Genomic DNA, 26,365 nt, shown 5'->3' with positions numbered 1-26,365 from the left:
ATAACAGCCATCCTAATAGATGTGAAATGATATCTCATTGTGAGTTTAAATTGCGTTTCCTTGATGATTAGTGATTTTGAGCATCGGTTTCGTATTCATGTTGGCTATTTGTATGTTTTCTTTTGAAGAAATAGACACTTCTTCAAAAAAAAGTCTGTGTGCCCATTTTAAAATCAGGTTGTCTCTTGGTTTTTTTGTTTTTGTTTTTGTTTTTGTTTTTTTGCTTTTGAGTTGTAGAAGTTCCTTATGTGTATTTTTGATATTAATCCCTTATCAGATACATGGCTTGCAAATGTTCTCTCCATTTTTTCAGATTACCTTTTAAAAATAAAAATAGGCTGGATGCAGTGGCTCATGTCTGTAATCTCAGCACTTTGGGAGGACGAGGTGGCAGGGTCACTTGAGCCTAGGAGTTTGAGACTACTCTGGGCAACATGGTGAAACCCCATCTCTACAAAAAAATACGAAAATTAGCTGGGTGTGGTGGCACATGCCTGTAGTCCCAGCTACTTGGGAGGCTGAGGTGTGAGCCCAGGAGATTGAGGCTGTAGTGAGCCATGATCATGCCACTGCACTTCACCCTGGGTGACAGAATAAGACATTGTCTCAAAAGAACGAGAGAGAGAGAGAGAGACAGACAGACATTTTAATGATAATCTAAAACACAAAATTATCTGGAAATTAAGACATAACTATTTTTGTACTGATCGTTTCTATTTAAATCATCCACTCAAAAAACATTTATTGAACACCCCTGTGTGCCAGGCACAATACTAGGCACTGGAGATATAACAATGAGAAAGAGAGAGAGAGAGAAAGAGCATTCTTATAGACCCTTAGGAATGTTTGTGACAAATGTGGGGAAGTAAAATCCTCTTTGAAAATATCTCTCAAATGTCTTATTTCCTTCAGGTCTTTGCTCAAATATCATGTTAGTGAAGAAGTGCACTGACTGCTTGACTCACCCTGTATGAAATGAACACCCCCCATTTGACTTTCTACCTCTTGCCACGTTAATATTTTATTTATCTGTGCAACACTTACTGTCTCTTGATATGCTATACTTTTATTTCTTGGTTACTTCCCCTTATTAGTCTAACTTCTATGAGGTCAGATACCGTGTCTCTCTCATTGTTATATCCCCAGTGGCTGGCACATAGGGGTGTTCAATAAATATTTTTTGAGTGTATGATTGAAATATAACTGATCAGTACAAAAAAGGTGATGTCTTAATGTCCAGGCAATTTTAGTTTTTAGATTATCATTAAAATTAAAGAAATTTCAAATTTTCATAAAACTCACAGACTTCTGAGAATGCGTTCACAAGCCCAGTTTGCAACATGTGGTGCTAAACACTCCATTTACGTCGCCCCCTTGCTGCATGAAGTGTCCTATCTGTGTTCTTCCGGGTCCTTCATTGATGAGTATCACTACCTTCGTAGCTGCCTCCTTCTATTCTTGGGGTTCATGTTTAGCCATCAAGCTGTCTTCTTTTTCCACCCAACATGCCATGCATTGAAATACATATATGTGTGTGTGTGTATATATATATATGTGTGTGTGTGCATATATATATATATGCCTTTGCCCATGCCCTTCACTCTGTCTGGAATATCTTTCTCTCTGCTTCTGGAAAAACTCTTCCTTGTTCTAGGCCCCACTTAATGTTCACATCCTCTGCAGAATCTTCCCTTGTGCTCAAACGAGATTGATGCCTCCCTCTTCTGTGCTGCCTCAGCACTTTGTACACACTCGCTTTTGCTCCCATCTTTTTCTGTTGTGATTGCGTCTTGTCATTTGTTGCTTCTTTTGACTAAGAGCTTCTCAAGGCCAAGGACGATGTCTCATGTCTCTTTGTTGTTGAATCCCCATGCTTTAATGTAGTGCTTAGCACACTGAATAAATGGTCAGTGAAAGTGAGTTGAGTGAATGTCACCTGTGAATGGTCGTGGCAGAAGTGAATGACCAGCTTATATACTATAGCTCTCTGCATAGACTCTAACGAAGGAAGAATTATTTGTGGCATAATGGCTGATAGATAGGGAGTATAATAAGAGATTGTGTTATATCCTTAAAAATGCTTCTTTTTTAAAAAAGGAAAAGCCTTCTATCTAAGAAAGTAAGTAACTGTACTGCCTGGAATCACTGAACAAGTTGCTTAATAATCTTTAAAGAGATTTCCACAGCATAATAGTTATTTTTTCTATTAATACTAGTTATAATATTAAGAGAGGTTATTTATTGAGGTCATAGATGTACTATGCTATATATATGTGTGTGTGTGTATATATATCTCTCTGCTTGTGTGTGTAAATTTATTAATCACTACAACCGTATCATCTCCATTTTACAGGGAAGAAATTGAGGGCAAACAACTTTCCAAAGATTAAACAGTACAGAGATAAACAGTGGTGGAATCACTTCTTGCTTGAGTTCAGGACTCAGGTTCTTAACTAGTGTCCCAGATTAGATCTCAGTAACTCACAATAACAGCATTTTCTGTGCCCACTTAAAAGGTGATTTAAAAGTTTATTTAAAGGAATGAGTGAAGAGTTGCTTTGCAGATACTATAAACTGTAAACTCATCCTATGTTTATTTTTTCTTTTTTAAACCATAAAGCCTGTAATTCTTTCCACTTTTATTTCCCTTTGGATTTCTGAACTAAAGAAATAAAATGTTCAAAGATAACAGTAAAAAATTCCACTCATTTCGCAGGCCTTTGTTTCTACTGATTTTGTGCCTCACCCTTCTAGTCCACAGCTAAGGACCCAAACAATGAAGAGAGGGACAGTCATGCATTTTAAATAGAGTACAGATGCATGGATTCAAGAGGGCCTTTGGCCTCCATCTGACTTGGTGAGGGCTCTAGTGTGTTGAAGTTTATGTAACCCAGGACTAATAGTTCATCTTATTAGGAAAAATGCCAGTAAGACCTGGAGTTAGTAAGGGCTTGCTTCGATTTACATTCTTCTTTTATTCAATAATGCTTTTGTTCTGGGCACCAGCATTATCTGTACTGCTAGATACTTTCTTTTTTCTATATTTTCCTGTTGGGAAACTATCCCAACAGGAATCGTTTCTTTATATCCCTGTTGGACTTGATAGGTGAGCTCTGTTCCAGACTCAAATTTGAAAGCTATTTTTTTTTCTCTTTCCTACTTTAAAAGTCTCAAATGAATTGTAAAACAAAATAAACATCAAGGGATGAAAGAAGCACTTTGCAATTCCGTGTTTAAATATAGTTTTTTTTACTGTACTTTTGGAGAAATTTCTATTTCACTGATTTAAAGATTTGAAAAATAATCTTAAAGCATATGAAATATATCTATGTGCTTAGGAATGCACACGTGAGTTTCTGAGTCTTTGTTTTAAGGAAAATTTTTGTTGTTACTAATAGGCCCAAAATTATCTAGATAAAATAAAATAACCTCAAACAGATATTACTCAAGATTGTTATCAAGGGATCTTATTTCTCAGTGATATGACATACTCTTTCGGTGATGGTATCTGCAAAACAACCATTTCCTTTTTTTCTGTTTTTTGCTTTGACTTACTCAATGATAACATGGATCTCCTGTGACTTATCATTTCCAGGTTCCTAAGTGGCCCCTTAATTCTTAACATTTATCTCACATAGATTTTTAGGAAAAAATATTCCTCTAAACCCTTTTTAAAGTCCTTAAGCTCCCAGGTAGAAGAATGTCAAATCTGAAAAAATCCCTAAAGGTGTTCTTTAATAAGTCATCAGAGAGAGGAGTTACTTCATCTTGGTTGGAATGTGTCATGTGCTCCAACTCCTGAAGCCTTGGAGCCACTGGAGTAAGGAATGTGTTTATGGCGGCTGTCCCATCAGTGGCATGTGGTGGAAGGGATGTGTCTAGACCGAAGACATTTGACTCCAGTGTGGAACTCTGGCTCGTGGCAGCTGTTGCACATACCCTGAAACTAATTATGTGGTAACATGCCCTCTGCAGTGCAGTGACCAAATGAGACTGGTACATGGAGCTACAAGAGAAAGAGCAGGAAAGAGCTTTGTGCTGTGAGTTTGGTGCCTGGACTTCACAACTAGCAGTGCTGTTATTTCTGTTGTGACTTCAGACAACCGGTGGTCAACCTCTTTGGGCCTTAGTTTATCCTTCTGCAAAAAGAAACAAAAATTATCTTTGTGATCCATGTCATCACTAGTGTTTTGTGATGTTAAATATTTGCTGTTTCTTTTAAATGCATGTACCAGCTTGTGGCAAAATCTAGGGTTATTCTTTCGAAGTATTTTATGTGCTATTGCTTTATTTGCTTCAAGTTAGCACTTGAAGTGGCCAAACTAGAAAGTTTCTCTGGTTGAAAGATTTTCTTTGTATAGACACAGCCAAACATTATTTCACTGCCCTGCCCCCCACCAGCTGCCATTGTAGTTTTACCTGTTTGCACTGCATTCTGGAACAGTTTGCAATCTGTATTTGTATATTAATAATAGTAGCAGCTTTAAAATGATGACTTCCTGTTGGCTGGGGTATTTACTAAGTTTCAGGCATAAGTAAGTATTGGGCATGTGTTATCATCTAACTTTATCATGCTTCTGCAAGATGTTTGTGTTATTAGCAGCTTTTAAAAGAGATGGAAACTGAGAAAATAACCTGCCAATATCCCACAGCCCCCATCTCCGCAAGGTTATATGACCTTAAAGCTAGTGCATGACCAGATTGGAGGCCCATTCAAGGTTGTCTGACCCCATAACTAGTGAGTGACCAGGCTTTTGGCCCCAGACTGTCTGATGTCATAGTCAGAGTTCTTAATTTGGGATAGTAAGTCAAATCTTTAAAACTTTCCATTTATCCTTAGCAAACTAACACAGGAACAGAAAACCGAACACTGCATGTCAGAAGGTTGAACTGGCATGGTTACATCTTTACTATGCAGTTCACCTGAGTCTTGTATATATTCCTAAAGGGTACTTTAGGAACCCGCTACCCCAAATAAACATAATCATAGCACTGTCATATTATTTATATTACTTCTGTTTTCTTTAATCATAACAGCAATTGTAGTAGATTCTTCTTGAGGTTGCTGCAGACCTTTAAGCAACTCTTCTTCCTCTTGGAGTAGCTTCTGATGCTTGGAGTCAGCTGCCACAACCTATTGATCCATGGAAGGCACTTGGCCCAAGCCAGGCTAACTCTATACTCCATCCTGGGTATTTTCAATTTGGAGCAGGGAGTCCTTGAAACCAAATAACATGGAACCAAGCTTCGCACAGAGATTCATGCTGTGTGCTGCTTCCTTCTTTTCTTGGGTTTTGTTTTTGTTAATTGCTGCTTCGATTCCTTGAGAGAGATGCCTTGATATCCTTCTCGTGTACTCCCTTCTGTGGCTCAAGACAGGCCAAGTTGTTTTCTGTTGCCTGCAACCCAAAGAATATAAACTAGCCTAGCAATTATGAGTAAATAAGTTATTTTTGGAAAAGATATTTGCTGAATGAAAATGGGAAATAGAAAAGAAGGCATCCATAATGCTCTCGCCTCCCATCATTTTTAACAGCTTTATCAAGATATAATTCATGTATCATAAAATTTACCATTTTAAATGGTACAGTTCAGTGATTTTTAGTATATTCACAGAGTTGTGAAACCATCACGACTGTCTAATTTTAAAAGTTAAGTACTCTAATTTAATCACCTCTCCTAAAATCTGCCTATCCTTTATCAGCCATTCCTCATCCTCCTCTCCCCAGCAATGATCATTGTGGTATATTTTCCTCTCTTTTTTTCTTGTCCATTCATATTACTTTCTTATGGTATGCTGGACATATTGTTGTTTATGGGGTTTGGTATATTCTTTCATTCATTTATTCACTCACTCATCTCCCACCCCATATATCTATGAATATTTACATTCATTAAATATTAAGGACCATAGGCGCTGTGTGGAAATAGCAGTAGGTAGCTTATCTTCACACCACAGAAAGAAAAAGATATAGGCCTTTGATTCTAGTTCATTAATAAAATGGAAAACCTTAGAGAATTTGAGTGATTAGGCTACTTAGGAACCAGTATATTCACATATTCAATTTTTTTCTGTACATTATTCAAGTTATAACTGAGAAAACAGATTTATCACAGACTCCTCATGGTTTTCCCAGTCACTTAAAATTCCACCAAGAGCACAGACATGCTACAGAAATGCTGCTTAAAAGCACAAATGAGCAAAATGGTTTAATGTAATGCCTAGAACTGACATTGTGATGACTTTTTAATTGTTTTATTATTTTTAAATTGATGCATAGCATTTAACATATTTATGGGATACATGTGATATTTTGTTACATGCATAGCATGTGTAATGATCAAATTAGGATAAATACTCCATCATCTTGAGTATTTATTGTTATGTGTTGGGAAGATTTCAAGTTCTTTCTTCTGGCTACTTTGAAATATACAATACATTGTTGCCGACTGTAGTCACCCACCCTATTCTGCTTTCAAACATTTGAATTTATACCTTCTATCTAACTACATGTTTGTACCCATTGACCAACCTCTCCTCATCTTCCTTTTCACTCACACACCCTTCCTAGCCTCTGGCATCTATCAGATAATTTTTAAAGGTTTCCTTGGATTGTTCTTTAAATAATGATAATAATAAATAGCAGAACAGAATTAAAATTCAGTATTTATGGAACTTTTAGAAATAGTAAACAACATACACACTCATTTCTTGGTATCTGTGGGGGATTTGTTCCAGGACCCCCACAGATACTAAAATCTGTGGATGCTCAAGTCCCTTATATAAAATGGCATAGTATTGCCTATATCCTATATACATCCTCCTGTATACTTTAAATCATCTCTAGTTACTTATACTACCTAATACAATGTAAATGCTATGCAAATAGTTCTTATGCTGTATTTTTTCTTTTTTTATTGTTGTATTATTTTTTGTTTTCCCTCAAATATTTTCAACCCATGGTTAGTTGAATCCTCAGATGTAGAACCTGTGCATATGGAGGGTCAATTGTATATAATTACACACACACACACATTTATATGTATATAACTTAACCTGGCAGGATTTCCTTTTTGACTTGGAAAGGTATCTTGGTAGAGTTGATTAATGGGTAAAAATACATGGTTTGATAGAAGAAATAGACATAGGATTCAATAGATCAGTAGGGTGACTATAGTTTACAATAATCTATTATACATTTCAAAATAGCTAGAGAATAATAATTTGAATGTTTCTACCATAAAGACAAAAATATAGAAGGTGACACATATCCCAAATACACTAATTTGATCTTCACAAATTATATGAATGTATTAAATTATCACATGTGCACTGAAAATATCTACATCTATTATGATCTGTAGAAAAATAGCACATAGTTCAACAATGGTTGAATCAATGACTGAATGACCCACTTTATCTAGTAGTGTCCTGCATTGGGGGCAGCACTCATAGTTTACTCAGACTTTATTAATCACACACACTGTTTCTCAGGACTATCCTACAACATTGTGTTCAGAGTGCTTTCCTTCCCTACCTTTCCATTACCAAATAATCTTAAATCAGTAGGAAAACTGAAACTTTTTTTTTTTTTTAAGTTTAAGGAAGCATTTCTCAAACCTTCATGTGACTTCAGATTACCTGTGGGTCTTGTTAAAATGCATATTCTGATTCAGCAGGTCTGAGGTAAGACCTGAGATCCCACCTTTCTGACAAGATCCCAGGTAGTGCTGATGCTTTTGGTCCAAGGATCCTCTGAGTAGCATGGAGGTCTGTTATTCTCCCTTCTCATGGGTGGAATGACTCAAGAAGCAGAGAGAAGCAGGGAGGGTACCTGGGGAAAATCTCTCCTCTTTAAAACTTTGAGTAGCAAGGACTAGAGTTTGGCTGATGAATCCAGGCAGCTCAGAGTAGGGGAAAGTTAATATAGTTCAATGCCTACCACCCAGCTATTTGAAATGACATTAATTTAGGTAAAACACCTTACCATTCTGAAAAGTACTTAGATGGTTAGCAGTTTTGCTAAATGAACATGTGGGAGGGTGAAGAGGAAGTGACAGGGAAGGAAATTTCAATAAAACCTTTAAAACATCATTGGCATTAAACATTTCCTAAACAGTTAAATGAAAGAGCTGTCCTATAATAACTATATGTGGCTGTGACTGTTAATATTATAAATGTTTCTGTTTTAGCTATCTTTCCTATCATTACATGTTTGGGGTAGCTTCTCTGAACACACTTTAAAAATACCAGTATTTCTTAAACTGTAGCTTTTTTGTTTGTTTGTTTGTTTTTGTAACCTGTATCAGGTTGAGAAGTGTTGATAACAGGGCATGCCATTATCCTTTAGTTGGTTGTGGATTACTGGCTAACAACAGGGAAAGAACACTGACCTTCAAAACAGAAATGGTTGGTATTCCTAAGAGTCCCTTGTAGAGTTATTTATAGGTCAGTTAATGGGAAATAAATTATATCCATCTTTGAATTGGTCTTAAAACATCTATTTCCCTTTTTCTCTTATTTAAAAAAATGCCAAAGCGCTTAGCATTTTGTTTCCCACTGTTGCATTTATTTGATAATCAAAGATTTATGTTCATTATGCCCATTCCTTTTCCCTGCCCAAATCGCAAGAGGGAGGACAGAAATTTTGATTCCAGGCCTCTAGCCACACCAGTGTCTCAAAATAATGAAAACAGCTAACATTTGTTGAGCATTCGTCATGTGCCAGGCCGTGTGCTTCATGCTTTAAGGGAACTTGTTTGCTCACTCAGTAAGCATCTCCTATGGTGTTTGTGTGAACCCTGTAGTGAGTTACAATTATTATTTCCTGTTTACGGATGAGTCGTCTGATGCTCAGAGTACTTAAGTAATTTGTTCAAGGCATCACAGACTGTCATGGGTAGATCCAGGATTCAAAACTCAACTCTTCACCACTGTTCTTGGAAGCTGAGACAAGTCTAATGATTTTTCCCCAGATCATGTAACTGGTTAGTTGCAAAGCTAGAATTAGAACTTAAGTCCTTAACTCTAAGCTCAATGCAATATTCCAATATTGTGCCACCTTAGAGTATTGGTCTGTAATGAAAACCAGAATTCCTCTTTGCTTACAAAAGGAACTGCCAAGAGGGCTTTCCCATTTATACTGTTCTTAGTGTTATGAATCTTGGCAAAATGTCACATGTTATCAACCAAAGTGAGTTCTGCAGTTATCAATGACAGTGTGTGGGTGAGGAACCCAGAGTCCCAGTGCTTTTAAAAATCACCTATCCATATTCTTTATTTAATTGTATGTGCTTCTCCTTGGGGTTTTCTACCCTGAATGAGAAAGCCTAGAGCCTGGACCATATGTCTAAATATTAATTTTTTATACCTTTCTCAGCTGGCCAACTCTTCCACCACACACTGGGGCCACATGTTTTTAGCTGGTCTGCTGTTTGTCTTTTAACACACATGACACAGCCTAAGGAAGGTTTGAAGTCATGAAGAGTGTTGTACATCCTGTACATAGGATTACAGAGAAAGGGATCAGAGAACCTGCCCTTCACATTTAATTAGAGACAAACTAGAAAGTGATTAATAAGAAAATAAAGTCACAGGAGAAGTAGAGCAGGCCAAGTTGTCTGCAAAGAGATTCTGTTTTCTTTGAAAGAGTTATGGTAAGTACTTGCTTGAGAAGGAGTATGGATTTATTAAAAAAACTTCACAACTTTTGGATATAAGCCAATTCATATTTTTATATAGCTTGGAGACGGTTTTCATAGCAATGAAACCCTAAGCTGCTTATAGTGCAAAACTTTATCATTTTTGTTTTTTTCTCCGTAGTGTGGAAAAGAGCTTAAGGTCACACAATTTTTCAAACCTGCCAGGAACTCATATTTTCCATGTTTGGAGATAAGACACAGTAGATTCTAAACATCTGGCTATTCCCTATTTAAATAATTGTGTGTTCCATGCACATCATACATATATAATTATATTTTCATTCTAGTTGCCTTTCTGTGTTTTAGACATTCTGAGATCTGGATTAGATTCTGACTCCAGTAGCTATTGGAAGTCACTCTTATAAACGTTGGCTAAGGCAAAGTGTATTTTTCCTTCTTTTTTATATAAACTCAAGTAGTGCTTAGTTTCTTGTATTTTCATTGTAACCTTTTTTGAACTGAATGAATATGGGAGTTTATATGAGTTGTTCAAAATGAAATTCTGTAGTATTTTTAGAGCAGGAGAGACTGTAGAATTGGCTGGAGGAAACCTCAATTTTAGACACTGGCCTGTATCTGCTAATGATGTGACTGCAGTCAAATCCCTTAAGCCACCCCAATTTATGCTCTTGTGAAGTGGACATAGTGTTGGCAGCTTTGGAACAGTATTGTCAGATGAGTGAGTGGTGAACGTGAGGCATTTGAGTTTTGACAGAGAGGACGGGACAGAGTAATCCAAGGTTAAGGACACTCTCTGCACCCCCATCCTCTCAATCTAGCTGTAGCTAAGCAAAGAGGAATGGAAACCTGTTCTCTCTGAAATTGTTCTCTTGTGCCGATGGTCTGGTGAGACAGTTTCCCTCTGGTCCTCTCACCTTTCTTCTATACTTCATTATGAAAATTAGAAACTGTCCTTGAGAGGGTCATTCTGTATATGTGTGTGTGTGTATGCAAGTGTGTGTATAGTGAATACATGATTAGATGATACATGCTAACAGAACCCTTCCTTTCCAATACTCCCGCAACAGAACGTGTGTTAACATCCTGCAGAATGCTGTTCCAGGGAAGGTACTTGGGGAAACACTATTGAAACACAGTCTGGTAAAAGCCATGAGGATGCTTAATGTCTCAGTGGCCTGATTGGTTAAAGAAGTATACTAGATTAATGGTCTTGGCATTTTGGCTCCAGTGTCACCAGTATTTGAAGTTGAGGACTCGCTTTTCTTGAGGGCTCATTTAGAGGGACACACAGTGTCTCACTGAAGCCTTTGAATAACATTGTGAGGTCTACACTATTATCCCCATTTTACAAATGACCGAACTATGGCTTAGGGGAGATTCAGTAACTGAGCTCTGGTAATTGAGAGACTCTCAGCCAATATTCCTCAAAACCCATACTTTCCTCCCGACACTGTAATTGTGCACTGTATGGGAAAGATAAATTGAGATAAGAGCTAAGGACTCAGGTTGCTTCTTTACTTTGGAAAGGCAAAAAATATATACATTTTCCTTGTTGACCTGGTAGGTGGTGATTTCAGGTGCTGCTGATGTTGAAGCTGGCCTCTCATTCTTCGTGAATTCACTTTAGGAGCTGTGTGCAGATATTTCCAAGCCAAACATCATGATCATGAGGCCATATCCTACACCCCCTGCCCTTGGTAGGCCACCTTCCTATCTGGATCCTGTGATAATCCATCAGTGTGCCTCTGCCCCAGGGCCAGCGTGTATCACAGTGCCCTGGCTCTGGCCTCTGACTCAACCATGCAGAGTGAAGGTGGATGGCTGTAGGGACAGGCTCTGGTGATACATGGGGAGTGATGCTGAGCATATTCTGAGCTCATGCTTGCCACTGAAGTAATGATTTGTGTGTACTCAATGACATAAGACAGGTCTTGCATCCCTATTTTACAGATGAGGAATCTGAGATTCAGAAATGCTAAGACACTTCTTCAAGGTCACACAGCTTGAAAGTGATAGGGCTGGGATTGGAACCAGGCAGCCTGGCTCCAGAGTCTAGGCTGTTACACACTATAATATACTCCTCCCACAGGTTCATCCAAGGAGATTATTCTATGCTGTTGGATAGGTACAAAAGAACACATATGTAACTTATGGTATATAATACTGACATGAACACCCGGAGAGCCTCCCTGCCCCACCTGAGAAAATTACCAATCCTGTTGATGTTACACATGAGTGCTTCTCAGTTTCTGTTTCTTCTTCTGTGTTATGAAAATCATGCCCTTGAACCTTATCTAAGTGGGATGATGTTGTATATATTCTCTATTTTTACTTCTTCCATTCAGTATTCTTTTAAGATAAATTCCTGTTGCATGTAGCTGTCATTTGTTCTTTTGCACAATAATCTAACATCCCATTACATACATATGTCATAATTTATCTGTTTTCCTGTTGGTGGATTATTTCTAGTTTTTCGCTATTAGGAATAGTGCTACACTGAATGTTCTTGTATGTGCCTGTTGTGCTCATGAGCAAGTATTTCTTTAGGGCAGGGGCCTGCAAACTTTTTCTGTAAAGTGCCAGATAGTAAATATTTTAGATTTCATGGATCATATGGTATCTGCTACTTGACTCTGAAATTGTACTACAAAAGTAGCAATAGACAATATATAAGGCCGGGAGCCATGGCTCATGCCTGTAATTCCATCACTTTGGGAGGCCGAGGTGGGAGGATCACTTGAGGTCAGGAATTCGAGAACAGCCTGGGCAACACAGAGAAACCCCGTCTCTACTAAAAACACAAAAGTTAACCAGGCATGGTGGTGCATGCCTGTAGTCTCAGCTACTTGGGAGGCTGAGGCATGAGACTCGCTTGAACCTTTGAACCTGGGAGGTAGAGGTTGCAGTGAGCCGAGATTGTGCCACTGCACTCCAGCCTGTGCCACAGAGTGAGACTTTGTCTCCAAAAAAAAAAAAAAAAAAAAAAAAAAGACAATATATAAATGAATATAGCTGTGTTCCAATAAAACTTTATTTACAAAAGCAGGCAAAAGGCCAGATTTGGCCCCTGGGCCATAGTTTGCCATCCCCTACTTCAGATATGTACCTAAGGGTAAAATTTCTAGGTGAGGATATGCATGGTTAGTTCTTGCATGGTTACACTAGTTTACTTGCAGCAGCTGTGTTAGGAGTTCTTATTGATCTACATCCTTGTCAGTACTTGCTATTGTTATTTATTTTTGCTGCTGCTATTATGATTATTATAGTGTGTGTGAGTGTATGTGTGTGTGGCTAAGAGAGTGGGGTATCAAATGCTTTCTCGTTGTGGCTTCCATATGGCTCATGTGGTTTTCTGATTACTAATAAGATTGAACATCTTTTCATATGTTTATTGACTGATCATATTTCCTCTTCTGTGAAATGCCCGCTCATTTCTTTTGTGCATTTTTCAATTAACTGTTGGTATCTTTTTTTATTGAATTATAGGAATTCTATGTATATTCTTGATAAAAATTTTTTGTCATTTTAATGTATTGCAAATATCATCTCTCAACTGTGGATTGCTTTTTCGTTCTGTTTATAGTGTCTTTTGTTGAACAGAAATTCCTAATTTTAACATTGTCAAATTTACCACTCTTCTTTTTATGGCTACATTTTTTGTGCCCTGCTGATAAGGAAATAACTTTATTATTTTTAATAATTTATAGATTCTTTTGGGTTTTCTAAGTAGAAAGCCACATAATACAATTGATGATAATAGAACTTTTCTTCTTTTCTTTTTTTTTTTTTTTTTTTTTTTTTTTTTTTTTTTTTTTTGAGATGGAGTCTCGCTCTGTCGCCCAAGCTGGAGTGCACTGGCCAGATCTCAGCTCACTGCAAGCTCCACCTCCCGGGTTCATGCCATTCTCCTGCCTCAGCCTCCCGAGTAGCTGGGACTACAGGCGCCCGCCACCTCGCCCGGCTAATTTTTTGTATTTTTTAGTAGAGATGGGGTTTCACTGTGTTAGCCAGGATGGTCTTGATCTCCTGACCTTGTGATTCGCCCACCTTGGCCTCCCAAAGTGCTGGGATTACAGGCTTGAGCCACCGCGCCCGGCCTCTTCTTTTCAATTATTATTTTTTCTCTTTATTTTCTGGTCTTACTGTTCTAACTTAGGCCTCTAGGAGAAGGCTGTTGCAACATTCTACAAGTGGTGCTGATGATGGTGTAATTTTATGCCTCATTTTAAGGGGCATGCTTCTAACATCTACCATTAAGAATGATACTGTCAGTTTGCAGCAGATATACTTTATTAAGTTAAAGAAATTCCTCTTTATTCCTAGTTTGTAACAATTTATAGAAAACACTAAGACTTTATATCTTGAGCTGATCATAATTATTTTTCATCTTTACTCTGTTAACGTTATTTACAGAATACTTTGTCTAATGCTGAAGTATTCTCTATTTCCTATAAGAAACACATCTTGGTCATGATGTATTACCTTTTTAATATACCCCTGTATTCCACTTGCTAATAATACTCATTGTCTAAGTATGAAGTTTGGACTAGAAGTTACCTTTCTTGTATAGTTCATGCCTAGCTTTGGTATCAAGATGATCAAGTCTCACAGAATGAATTGGGGGAGATTTTCTTCTTTCCATTTATCTGAAAGCTTTTGCAAGTTGGAATCACCTGGGCTTTCTTTGCGGGAAGCGTTTTAAAATTCTGATTCTATTTATTTAATAGCTGCAGAACTCTTCAGGATTTCTGTTTCTTCTAGAGTTAGATTATGTAAGATATGACTAGTCATTTGTCCATTTTCTTGATATTTCAAAATTTGTTGGCCCAAAGTTAACAGTATTTTCATATCATCTTTTAAATATTTCCTATATGTACTCATTTCTGAAGAGGTTTGTTTTATTAGTTATTTCAAAGAACCAACATTTTGCTTTGTGGCTTGTCTCTATTGTGTCTTTATTCACTAGTTTTCTCTTTTTTCTTACCCCATCTGTTAGGTTTCACTTTAAATGCTATATTTTTCGTTGCTGTATATTTTTATTCTTTTTCAGATCTGGTTGATAATTTTGGAAAATCACTTTTCCATGCTGATTCTTCAATTTTATATTTCTTCTAAAATTTTTATTTATTTTCTTAAACATTTCAAAAACACCTTATATTCTGCATATGGCCATCACTCATGGAAGTTTCCTTGTGTCTGTGGTAATTTTTTATTGTAAGCTTGTATTTCATTAATCTGAATTTTTTGGACTCCTGAGGGCTTTTGTTCTCTGCCTTATCGTCTTTCCCAGTCCTTGCCCACCCACTGCCTGTCCCCTTTATAAGAATTTGCATTTGCATCTGTTAGGCGCCAGGGGGCACTTAGGACCACATTAGCCTCTTCTGCAAATACGGGCTTGTTGGGAGAATCTCAGTTCCCTCGCATCAGTGAGCCCCAGTTCGCTCTCTCAAGTTCAGTGCTTGGATTGGCATTTGCTCCTTATAAGAAGAGGAAGAGAGAACAGAGAGTGGTCTCTCCCCTAGCCCCTCCCTTGGAGATTTCCTTTACCTCCTTGTAAGCTCAACTATGCTTTGAAAAGTATATTTGCTTTTATCTAGCTGTAGTGTAGAGGAGGGCCTATCAGAAAATGCAGTCTCCTGGAAGCCTAGAAACCGAAGTCATTATGACCTCCTTCATTGTCCTGGGATGGTGTATATGTGCCACATTTTCTTAATCCAGTCTATCACTGATGGACATTTGGGTTGGTTCCAAGTCTTTGCTATTGTGAATAGTGCCACAATAAACATACGTGTGCATGTGTCTTCATAGCAGCATGATTTATAATCCTTTGGGTATATGCCCAGTAATGGGATGGCTGGGTCAAATGGTACTTCTAATTCTAGATCCTTGAGGAATCGCCACACTCTCTTCCACGATGGTCGAACTAGTTTACAGTCCCACCAACAGTATAAAAGTGTTCATATTTCTCCACATCCTCTCCAGCACATGTTGTTTCCTGACTGGTTTCTTTCACATGGCATAATGTTTTCAGATTTATCCATGTCATCCTGTATGTCAGCACTTCATTCCTTTTTATGACTGAATAATATTCCGTTAAATTGATATACTAGATTTCATCCATTCACCAGTTGATTGACAAATGGGTTGTTAACACTTTTTGACTAATATGAATATTGCTGCTATGAATATTTGTGTCTGAGTCAACTGATGAATGGATACATAAAATGTGGTATATTCGTTCAATGGAATATTATTCAGCCATAAAAAGGAATGAAGTACAGATACACACTACCACATGGATAAACCTTGGAAACCTGCTAAGTGAAAGAAACCACTGATTGCATGATACCATTGGTATGAAAGGTCCATAACAGGCATAAAGACAGAAAGTAAATCAGTGGTTACCAGGGCCTGGGGAAAGGGAGGGAGACAGGGAATGACTTCTAAAGGGCATGATGTATCTTTCTGAGGTAATGTTAAAAAATGTATTGTGTTGATGGTAGCACAACTTTGTATGTTACCCTTTATAGGGGAGCATTGTATTAAAAATGAATAATCTCCACCATTAAATACATATCAGTTTCTTTCACTGCATTCAGTACCCTGTGAGGCACTGTGGTATACAGTTGAGAAGGCTCTAAGAATTTCTCAATGGACATTCATAAATGGGGATATGAATTGGATACTCAGAAACAGTATAATCAAGATGCTGCATCACCCAGTGCTAGTTTCTGGGTGTAGGCCACCCTCAGAAAGATCTCAATACCACTGAGTGTCAGCTGTAGGAATTCAGACAGATTTCAAAATGTTGACTGCTCCAATATTCATATAACTTAGATATAGTATTACCCATGCCTTACAATACTGTGGTTCCCTGTGGGCGGGAGCTATGTCTTACGTCCCTCTTGATTCCTGTGCTTAGAATTGTATTTGTTTCACAAGCAGGATCGTGTGTTTGGCAAATGAATAGCTGCTGTCTTGGAAGCATCTTGGCTTGTCCATAAGGATACAAATGCCTTCAGGCTTGTGGCTACCTTCTCTGACCAGCCTGGGTGTTTGTCCTATGGGGAAAGGTATTGCTGAATTCACCAACTATCTTCAAGCACGGGTGTCTTTTCTCACATCTGATAACTATTTTGTTTCTCTGGTGCTTTCACTCTGACTTTGCTTAAAATGGTGACCCAAAATAACAGGTGCTTCCCTCTCTGGTAATACTTTCAAGACTTTCGGTTCCTGGGTCAGTGAGATTTAGGAAAACAAAAGGTGGTATAAACCTCAGGTTTGGTCTTTCCTTTTTTTTTTTTTCCATGTCTATCAAACATCAATGCTATAAACTCTGTGTAGCTTATAGGTCTTTGCTGTAATTACAATTTTTTTCTTTTTTTTTTTTTCTTTCTTCTGTGAAGGTACTTTATGTTGATTAAGTTCTTTCTGTAAAATATCCTTTGCTTGCACTAGACTTTTCTTTGTGTTGATTTTTTGCTTCGTTTTTTTTTCATTTCCCATGCTGTTCAGTTACTGGATGCCAGAAGAACCAAGGTTTGTCCACTCTTTGCAGCTTGTTTGTTCTGCTTTGTACAGCCTCACCTCCTTGTGTGTTTGAGTGTGTTTGTCTGTGCCTGCATTTATTCCCTTTTGCTTGCAGATGCAGTAATCCTGTTTACTAAACCTGTTCACAGCTTTATTTGTAAAAAATAAAGTCTTTGTTTGTGTCTACTTGTAGTGGATGCTATTATTTTCATTTTTAAATCAACACATATTGATCATGGGAAATAATGGATAGTACAATAAAGAATACCTTAGGAAACAAGGAATACTGAGTCTGGAGCGTTCTGGGCATAAAGAAGGTGTGTTTGTGAAAGTTTCCCTCTAACCTTTTCCACTTCCTAAATTAAAACTCTGTAGATGTGTAATTTCCCTTGTGATTGACACTAATCTATTGTTTCTGTGTATGTGTGCATTTCTCTTCTCCCAAGACATTCAGAAAGCATCCTTGAATTAATCTCCCCCTCTCCATGTGCTGTCCCATGCTTCTGAAGTCACCGTGGAGGAATTCATGGCTGGCCCTCCGGACCTCATGATTAACATTCCATCTTCATAGTGTAGTGGCAGCAAACAGCACTTGCCATTTTCATTGACTTTTTTTCCTTCTGTCTCCTCTCCTGCTCCATCTTTCTCACTGCAGCACCTACAGTTGACAATCCAAGCCCTTCAAGATGAGCTGCGAACCCAGAGAGACCTCAACCACCTCCTCCAGCAAGAGAGTGGCAACCGAGGAGCGGAGCACTTCACCATTGAGCTGACCGAGGAGAACTTCAGGCGGCTCCAAGCCGAGCATGACAGGCAGGCCAAGGAGCTGTTCCTTTTGAGGAAGACATTAGAGGAAATGGAGCTGAGAATTGAAACGCAGAAACAAACCCTCAATGCCCGAGATGAGTCGATTAAAAAACTTCTTGAGATGTTACAAAGTAAAGGCTTGCCGTCCAAAAGCCTGGAGGATGACAATGAGCGAACGCGACGGATGGCAGAGGCTGAGTCTCAGGTCAGCCACTTGGAAGTGATTTTAGACCAGAAAGAGAAGGAAAACATACATCTTAGAGAGGTAAGAGCGTTCACTGTATTTCCCCAAAGCCTTAATTTATAAGTGAAAATATGTTATCAAGTTATTTTCACAGGTTGGAAGATATCTACATCCTTGACAAAATTCCCTTTGTCATCTGCTTTATGACCTTCCTGCCGGCTTAAGACCATTAAACTGGAATTTTGTATTAGTCTTTGCTCACTGCACATGCATTCCATTATTATTCAACACATATCCACGATTCAAACATATGTAGGACATATCCACTCTAAAGTGATTTACAATTGCTTTCCCACAGGTGGCGGTTTCAGAGTCTTTTAGGTATGGTACTATTTAGTTTAGTTGTTTTTCAAATATCACCTCTCTAAAGGTAAAAATTAATATGATTAGCAACACAATGACCCTAAATATTTTTATTACTGAATTGGGGATGAGATTTGCTGAAAGTAAAGCATTTAGGAAAGAATGGTAAAATGCACAGATTAATTTTGAGTGTTTAGAGTTAAGATAATTTTTGTCTGCATTTACATTCATCTAGGACAGAGTATTACAGGTTTTCTGAGTATGTGTTTTGCCCTTAGTGGATTAAATCATTTGAAGTCCTTCAGAGGCAGTCTCTCTGGCCTTTTACCACCATTCAGTGTTGGGATGCTCATGTATCTGAGAATATGTGGTTAGGTAGAGCTTAGAAAAAATGTGGATGACTGCCAAGGTTTGAAATTTTTATAGCGGTTCCTTGCCACTCTGGTGGATATGGACCTTAAAAGTATCATGCAGGCAAAACTGCTGTAGGGAGACAAGGATCTCACAGAGAATAACAAGCAATAAAATGTCATTAAAAATGTTTTCAAACTATTCTACAGCAATAAATAAAAATTCTAGAAGATACTTGCTTCTAGACCAAACTAGATTTCTTGACAGTATACCTGTTCAGATGGTGGTGCTTCTTGTGAGTCACTTGTTTGATTGGTCAGAAGATATGGCTTCCATGTTGGGATTTGCAAAAATGCAGATGCTCCCAGGAGTTTGCTCTGATGTAGGTTATATTTGCCTAGAACTTAGGAAAAGACTTTCGTGTATGCACATTTAATGTCCTCTACTCTTGTTCTTCCTTGTTTTGTTTTAATGATACTTTTCCAACATGCTTGGGAAACCACATGGCTTGGTTTCATATTGAAAAGCTTAAAGAGATGTTTTGGTTAGGCCTGGTCTTCCCATCCATCTTCCAAGACGGTGAATGTGGTGAGAAGACTTCCAAGATGGCCTCCAATAATCCCTACTGCTTGGAATTCACACCATTATATAATCCTTTTTCTTTGAGTATTGGTTGATCCTCATAGCTTACTCCGAAATGATAGAATATGGCAAAAGTAACAGAATGTCAATGTTACTTCCATGATTAGGTTACGTAAGACTGTTACTTCCATCTTGGTAGCCGACTCTATTGCCTTCATACTTGCATGCTTTGATGAAGCAAGCTGCCATGTGGAGAGGCCCATGTGGTAAGGAACTGAGGGTGGCCTCCAGCCAACACCCAGTAAGGAACAGAGGCACTCATTTCAACAGCCACAAAGAATGGAAACCTGGTAACAACCATTTAGTGAGCTTGGAAGTGGATCCTCTCCCAGTCGAGCCTTCAGATAAGATGACAGGTCCTGGGCTGACATCCTGATTGCAGGCTGTGAGAGACTGTGAAGCAGATGACCCACTTAAGCTGTGCCTGGATTCCTGACCCACAGAAACTGTGAGATAATAAATGTGTACTGCTTTAAGTTGCTCAATTTTGACGTAATTTGTTACACAGCAATAGATAACAAATATAGTACAGCAGAAAGTAATTTTCTCCATGTCTTACTTCATAGACCTCTCATGTAGTTTACAGAAGAGGAGCAACAATTACTGGCATGTTGTTACTTGCATGTAGATTAACTGTGGATTTTGGAATTTTTCTTGTGTTATCTCAAAACTGCAGTTGATAGAGGATCACTAGAGTTAGAAAAAGCTACTGTTTTATTTTGATGCCAAGGGGCAGCAAGGCTGTGATGCCAGAGAAATCTCCATCTGCAGCACCATTTCTCACTCCTTGGGATCTTGTGGTCAGGGTGGTCATTCTTCTTCTGCAATTAGATTCTGCTCATTGAGAGTACTTACTAGATGGTGCCTTATGTGGCTGCCTCCATTTAAATGAATCTAAACACAATTCATCTTGGATTTTCTGAGATTGGCTGGTTCTCACAATGGTCTGGTGTGGATATAGATCGTGTTTAGATCTTTAAACACCAGTTTGAAAGCACACAGAAGGGAGTACAGAAAGTGCAGCCCAATACATTCAACTAGTTTCCCTGAGCATCATACCAAAATGAGTAGGTATCCCTTATTTTAGCTCATCAAGAGGGGGAGAATTTGGAAAATATATCTGTACATAAAAAAAACTCATGTTAAACTTGAACTCAACAAACAAGACTCCAAGACCTGAAAGGACCATTCCCATGAGAAAGGTTGTACAGTCCTGTGAGAGCAATTTGTTAAATTCTCAGGAATCTCATGATCCTGATGTTAAACCACACATAGCCTGAAATTGGTCATATTTGGTGTATTTACACCATGGAAATCGGAACATGCTACTCTTAGGGTCTACCTTCCCCATTCCCTTGCCCATTCCTGAAAGCCTGTTTACTAGCACACCTCTGAATGAATGTTGTGAAATGTTTACTTCTACTACAGCGAGAAGATACACTGTGGAGTCAGAATGTTACTTATTGGGAGAATTATGATTATGTGTGTATTAACCACTCACGGTTCCCCAGAAGTTTTCAAAATAGCATCTGTGTGTGTCAGCTTATGTGTCAGGCATCATGAAGAATGCTTCACATGGGTTCACACTGAGTCATCTCATTCATTCATTTATTCATCCATCCATCCATCCATCCATCCATCCATTCATTCATTCATTCATTAATCCTTCCATTCATTCCTTCATTGGATCAATACTTATTGAAGATCTGTTTTGGGATATAGCAATGATCATTATTAAAATGTACCTTCATGGTGCTTACATTCTATTGGGGGAAAATAGATGACAATTTTGTGGTTAAATAGAAGCATGTCATGAAGAAGAGAGTGAAGCACTAGTGATCTGGGTGGGGCTAATTTTATATTGGGTTGTCAGGGAAGGCCTCTTGGAGGGGGTGACAGTATGAACTGAGACTTGAATAACCAAAAGGAACCATCCATGTGAGGATCTTAGAAGACTGTTCCACTCAGATGGAAAGGCCCATGACCTAGGAGGTAGGTGCTATTACTTTGCCCATCTTACCTGGGGGAACTGAGGGACAAACCCAGTGTCATACTGCTAACAAATGGTGAAGCTGGTATTTGAATCAGGCTGACTCTGGAGTCTCAGCTCTTAAACCATTTTACTATGTCCCTTTTCTTTTTTCTTTTCTTTTTTATTGAGATGGGGTCTCACTCTGTCACGCAGGTTGGAGTACAGGTTGGAGTCATGCAGTCTTGGCTTACTGCAACCTCTACCTCCCAGATTCAAGTGATCCTCCCACCTCAGCCTCCTGAATAGCTGGGACTACAGGCATGTGCCACCATGCCTGGCTACTTTTTTTTTTTTTTTTGTATTTTTGGTAGAGAAGGGTTTTCACCACATTGCCCAGGCTAGTCTCCTGAGCTCAAGCGATCCGCCTGCCTCAGCCTCCTAAAGTGCTGGGATTACAGGTGTGAGCCACCATGCCTGGCCTATATCCCATTTCTAGAAGAAATTTTTCCCAAATTGTGCTTGGCAGAACAGCCATTTGTGGGCTGTTGATATGTGTTATGAGAGAAAAAGGGTTGCAGTGCCAAGTGAACTTGGGGAAACAAGGGATTCCATAGAGTTACAGTCTCAGTCTTTAACATGCAAATATGCATTAGTCATTTCTAAGAAGGGGACCAGAGAAGGCAGAGCTTCTCAAACTTACGTGACTTGCTTTTCTCTTGTTGCACTAGTGTTCTTTGTAAGACATTTTTGAAAAATGATATGCTAGAAAATAAAAAGAGCTTCTAATTAAAGACTTACCAAATATGTAATAATATACAAATGGTTGTTTCCCATTGCCAAATAACTGGGTTATTTCCTTCATTAGTTATTTATAAGGCAAAGTTTATTGCGAGCTATTTCCATATTCTTTACTGAGTTTTAGAATATACATCTTTGTCAGGTTTTTTTTTTTTTTAAAGTAGAAAAATGTGTCTGACCACTTTTGTCATATCAGTAAGAATAAGTTAGCTTGAATAAACAAGTTACCTGACCTCTGTTAATATAGATGGATCTAAAACAAGACTTAAAATGTACTTGAGGTTTTAGGTTCAGTGTGTTCCTGATTTCATTTTCATTATATCGAGTAGGTCGGGGCTAGGCAGTGTGAGGCTGGGGAATGGAGTGCTAGTGGTTTTATGATTCATTCTCAGGCAGAGGTGGTGGACCTCACATAAACCGCATCTCCTGGCCTTGTTCAGCTTATTGTTTTAGGAGATTTGGAGTTGGCAGGAGTTGCATATGGGGTGGGTTGCTTTAGTATCTTATTGTCTTTTGGTGGTCTGGAAAAGGCTGAGTGTGAAACCACTTCTTTGTCTGGTAGGAAAAAACAACAAAAAGGTTATGATCTTAACTTACTTAGAAGACCAAATCCATTGCCCAGGAACTCCAACTGATGTGCTAATGTGAGCCAAAGGGTTGGCCGAAGCTCAGCATTACTCACTAGCATTGTCTGATGTATTTGGATGCAGGTTGATTTGATAAGACATTGGTTGACATGCTCATAGTTTACCCTGTTCTCTAGCTTTTTCTGCAAAGAACATATTGTTCCATCTAGAAGTTTTAGTGATCAAGTATCTGAAACACTACTGATCTCATTAAAGAAAAAGAAATGGATTAATAGACCAAGATCCTCTTATACTTACCCTGCTTACTATTTTCTTGACTGGTCCTTAGAAGAGAGTTAGGGGTCTTTGGACTTATCTGGCTTAAGATCTTTATGGGAAGGGATATATGTTCTGCTGCTAATCCTATTGATCTCCTGTGTTAATCCTTTTGGGCAACTTGCCTTTTTTTGGTAGCAGGGCCAGAAAAGCACCCAAGTCTTTACAGGCCACAGTTGCTAATAACCCAGGACAAGCAAAACCCTCAGAAGACCTGGGCCTCCCTCTGTGCTGGGGATAGGAGAAAGAGGTAACATGAATGCTTGATCTCCTGGTTTACTTATCCAGGTTGACCCCAGGACAGTGGGAGATCCACCAAGGGAAAAGGTATTACCTGGAATGTCTTAAGCTTTCAGACCTTTACTGATGGCTCAAACTCGTCCTGTATAGTCTCTGCCCAAATTTCTAAATGCCATTCCAGTCCCCCTTCTCAAAACCATATGGCTTCCTTAATACATGCTTGTCTCTAGTTCTGCTGACCTAAGCCATGATTTTGCTGATGCAGGCATTTCTAATTCTGACTCTACAGATTCAATACATTCTATTTCTACTAACAAAGCTAATTGCAGAAACTATTCCCAAACATATAAACATAACATTTTATATACACGATCTTTTACAAGCGCTGTTTCCTATACATATTACAGAACTTAACAATTGCTCCCTATTTTAATATAGTAAGTTTCTTACCTGATCAATACACTCCATCAGTATTCCCAGACCTCAGATACTGCCGGTAGCTGCTCAATAAATATTGTAATGAGTGAAAAATTTGTTTAAAATTTCTAGAGAATTACTCTGTGATTTATTTTGTCAATATCAGAAAAGTTCATAATGGTTGGTATGAGCTCCATTAAAAAATGTTTTCTGCATGATTGCTCTGTGTTCAGAGTGGAGGAGAAACATTGCAGGTAGCTTTAACTGGCAGTCTTCTTTCATTTATATGTTGGACATCATTGGGCATATGCTGAGCATCCATATGGAGGATGCTGTGGGAGTATCGGTGGCAATTTTGTGGTCTTGTTCAGAGATTCAGGTGAGCAATAAGAGGAACAGCTCATAATTATCAAGTCTTGTTCTGTGCTAAGTAAATACTGTTATCATCATGTGTATTACACAGATAGGGAAACAGAGGTGCAGTGAGGTAAGTAATTGCCTCCAGTCACACACTGCAAAAGCTGCAATCAAGATTGGAAGCTGGGCAGTGTGACTCTAGACTCTGTACCTGTCCCCACTGCATGCTACTGCTTCTTGGTGTGGTACACTGAGAGGCCTTGAATGGCACCCAAATGCTGTACAGCTTAGAGGCAGGAGAGCTGACAACTGGCTTCATCCATGGTAGAGCCGGTCTTCAAGGCAGGAAGAATTTTAGCACATGGGGTTGGTGGGGAAGCGTGATTGGAGAAGAGATGACTGAGTCAAGTCACAGAGGGGGAACTGTGGTGAGTTTGAGGCACAATGAATTTGGAGCAGCTGAAACTGCCTTTCAGTGGGGGAAGGAAATAAAGCTGAGCAGATGGTTTGGTATCAGATCACTGAGGACTCTGAGGACCAGATAAAGGGAATTGGCTTTACTCTGTGATCTCTGGGGAGCCTTTGAAGACATTTGGCCTGGAGAATGACGTGACCGGAGAAGATGGTCTGTTGACATTGGATTGGATGGGAAGAGAACAAAAGCATGGAGAGAAGTTAGAAGGATACTGTGGTTATTCAGATTACCAAGACTGTGAATCTGGGTGGTGGCCATGGAAATTGAAGGAAAAGGTCATCTCCACCTATAGGCAGGACCTTGACAACTTAAGAACTGAGTGCTGGGAGCTTTGAGGAGGAAGAGACAACTGCTATAGACCTGTGGACAGGCAGATGGCAGCCATGGGCAGGCAAGGGTTGTCAGCAGGAGAAGCTAAGGTTGAGGGAGGACTTTGAATGTATTGAGTTTGATGAAATCTTGGTGGAGCTGTGCAGCCAAGGTTGAGAACGTGGGTGAAGAAATGATTGTGACGTTCTGTCCAAGTACACAAGGCATTTCTGACTATTGCTCAGTTTTATTCATTTTTTTCACACACATCTGGTAATTTGTAACCACCATGCCCCAAGGTCGTGAGCATTCTAAGGCATGCCTTTTCATTTACTCCTACTAGTATTTAACTACTAAAACTGAACATGTCTCCTTTGTGCCTCTTTCCCGAGTAAGCATCTGATTTTGAATATGGTATCTCTTTTCAGATTATGTGGAATTTTCATTGACTGATGCTAGTTTGAGACAAATTCCCTTTGTTTTCACTGGATGGATGTCAATGAAGCATCTTTCCAGAAAAGTGCTCTCTCTGTAATCTGACAGTGCGTCCAAAAGTAGGCTTTCATAATTTTTACCCTCACATTTCTGATGACATGGAAAATAAATTCCTTTCTGTTTAGCGTCATTTGCCTTGTCTTTAAATTCTCATACATTCTTTTGAGTTTGAATGCTACATGCTAATTACTCTATTTTCATTTCAATGAGTATCATCAACTGCTTTTTATGGTAACAGAGACTGGTGGAGCCCCAGGAAGCCATTAGACACAAGGCATCTTGAAACCTGCTGAGAAAAGAAAGTGACAAGAGTTGAGGGTGTGGGGAGACACCAGGGAGGAGTGAGAATGTCTGGAGGTTATGCTGGGAGAGGCTCTGATTACTTCCTCTTCACCCTCATCCTCCTGCTTTACCTTAGGTGTGATGGCACTCTGAAAAATATTTTTTGGGTAACTGACATAATTTATCATCACCATCATTTGTTACAACAATGCCCCACAAATAAAACCTCAGCAGTGAGAAAGGACCACGAGCACAGGTGCTGTGAGTATGTTAGCATGTTTCATAAGCTGCAGCAATGGGTAATTGAGACAGGCTCAGCTGTACCAAGGCCCTACCTGTCTTGAGTGGAAACATTAATACTTTACATGTGGAGGAGGCTTGGTATATAAAGCCTATAAACACATTCCATTATAAAACACATTCCATTTTAACTATTTCCACAGATACTTTTGGCAACCCTGGGAGGACATGCAGGCTCAGAGAAATTAAGCAGTGATGACATGTAACATTTACTGGGCACTCACTAAGGGCAGCCTGTGCCAGTCACTTCCCGAGGAGTGCCATTTAATCCTTCCATT

The 26,365-nt window shown here is 38.8% G+C and overlaps 1 protein-coding gene across 2 annotated transcripts in view; it reads left to right on the top strand.

Moving 5' to 3' along the window:
* Positions 1-26,365, top strand: part of ERC2 (ELKS/RAB6-interacting/CAST family member 2) — a 1,016,559-nt gene that overhangs the window by 159,158 nt on the left and 831,036 nt on the right. For both annotated transcript variants that reach the window (XR_004059350.1, XM_030938245.1), the window contains exon 3: positions 17,849-18,265. Coding sequence is in view for 1 of the 2 variants with exons in the window: in XM_030938245.1 (XP_030794105.1) it covers positions 17,849-18,265 (417 nt within the window). In the remaining variant the exon portion in view is untranslated. The remainder of the gene's footprint in view (positions 1-17,848; positions 18,266-26,365) is intronic.

The sequence above is a fragment of the Rhinopithecus roxellana genome, chromosome 1 (assembly GCF_007565055.1).
Source record: "Rhinopithecus roxellana isolate Shanxi Qingling chromosome 1, ASM756505v1, whole genome shotgun sequence".
Classification (NCBI taxonomy): Eukaryota; Metazoa; Chordata; class Mammalia; order Primates; family Cercopithecidae; genus Rhinopithecus; species Rhinopithecus roxellana.
This window is presented reverse-complemented; position numbering and strand designations above follow the sequence as displayed.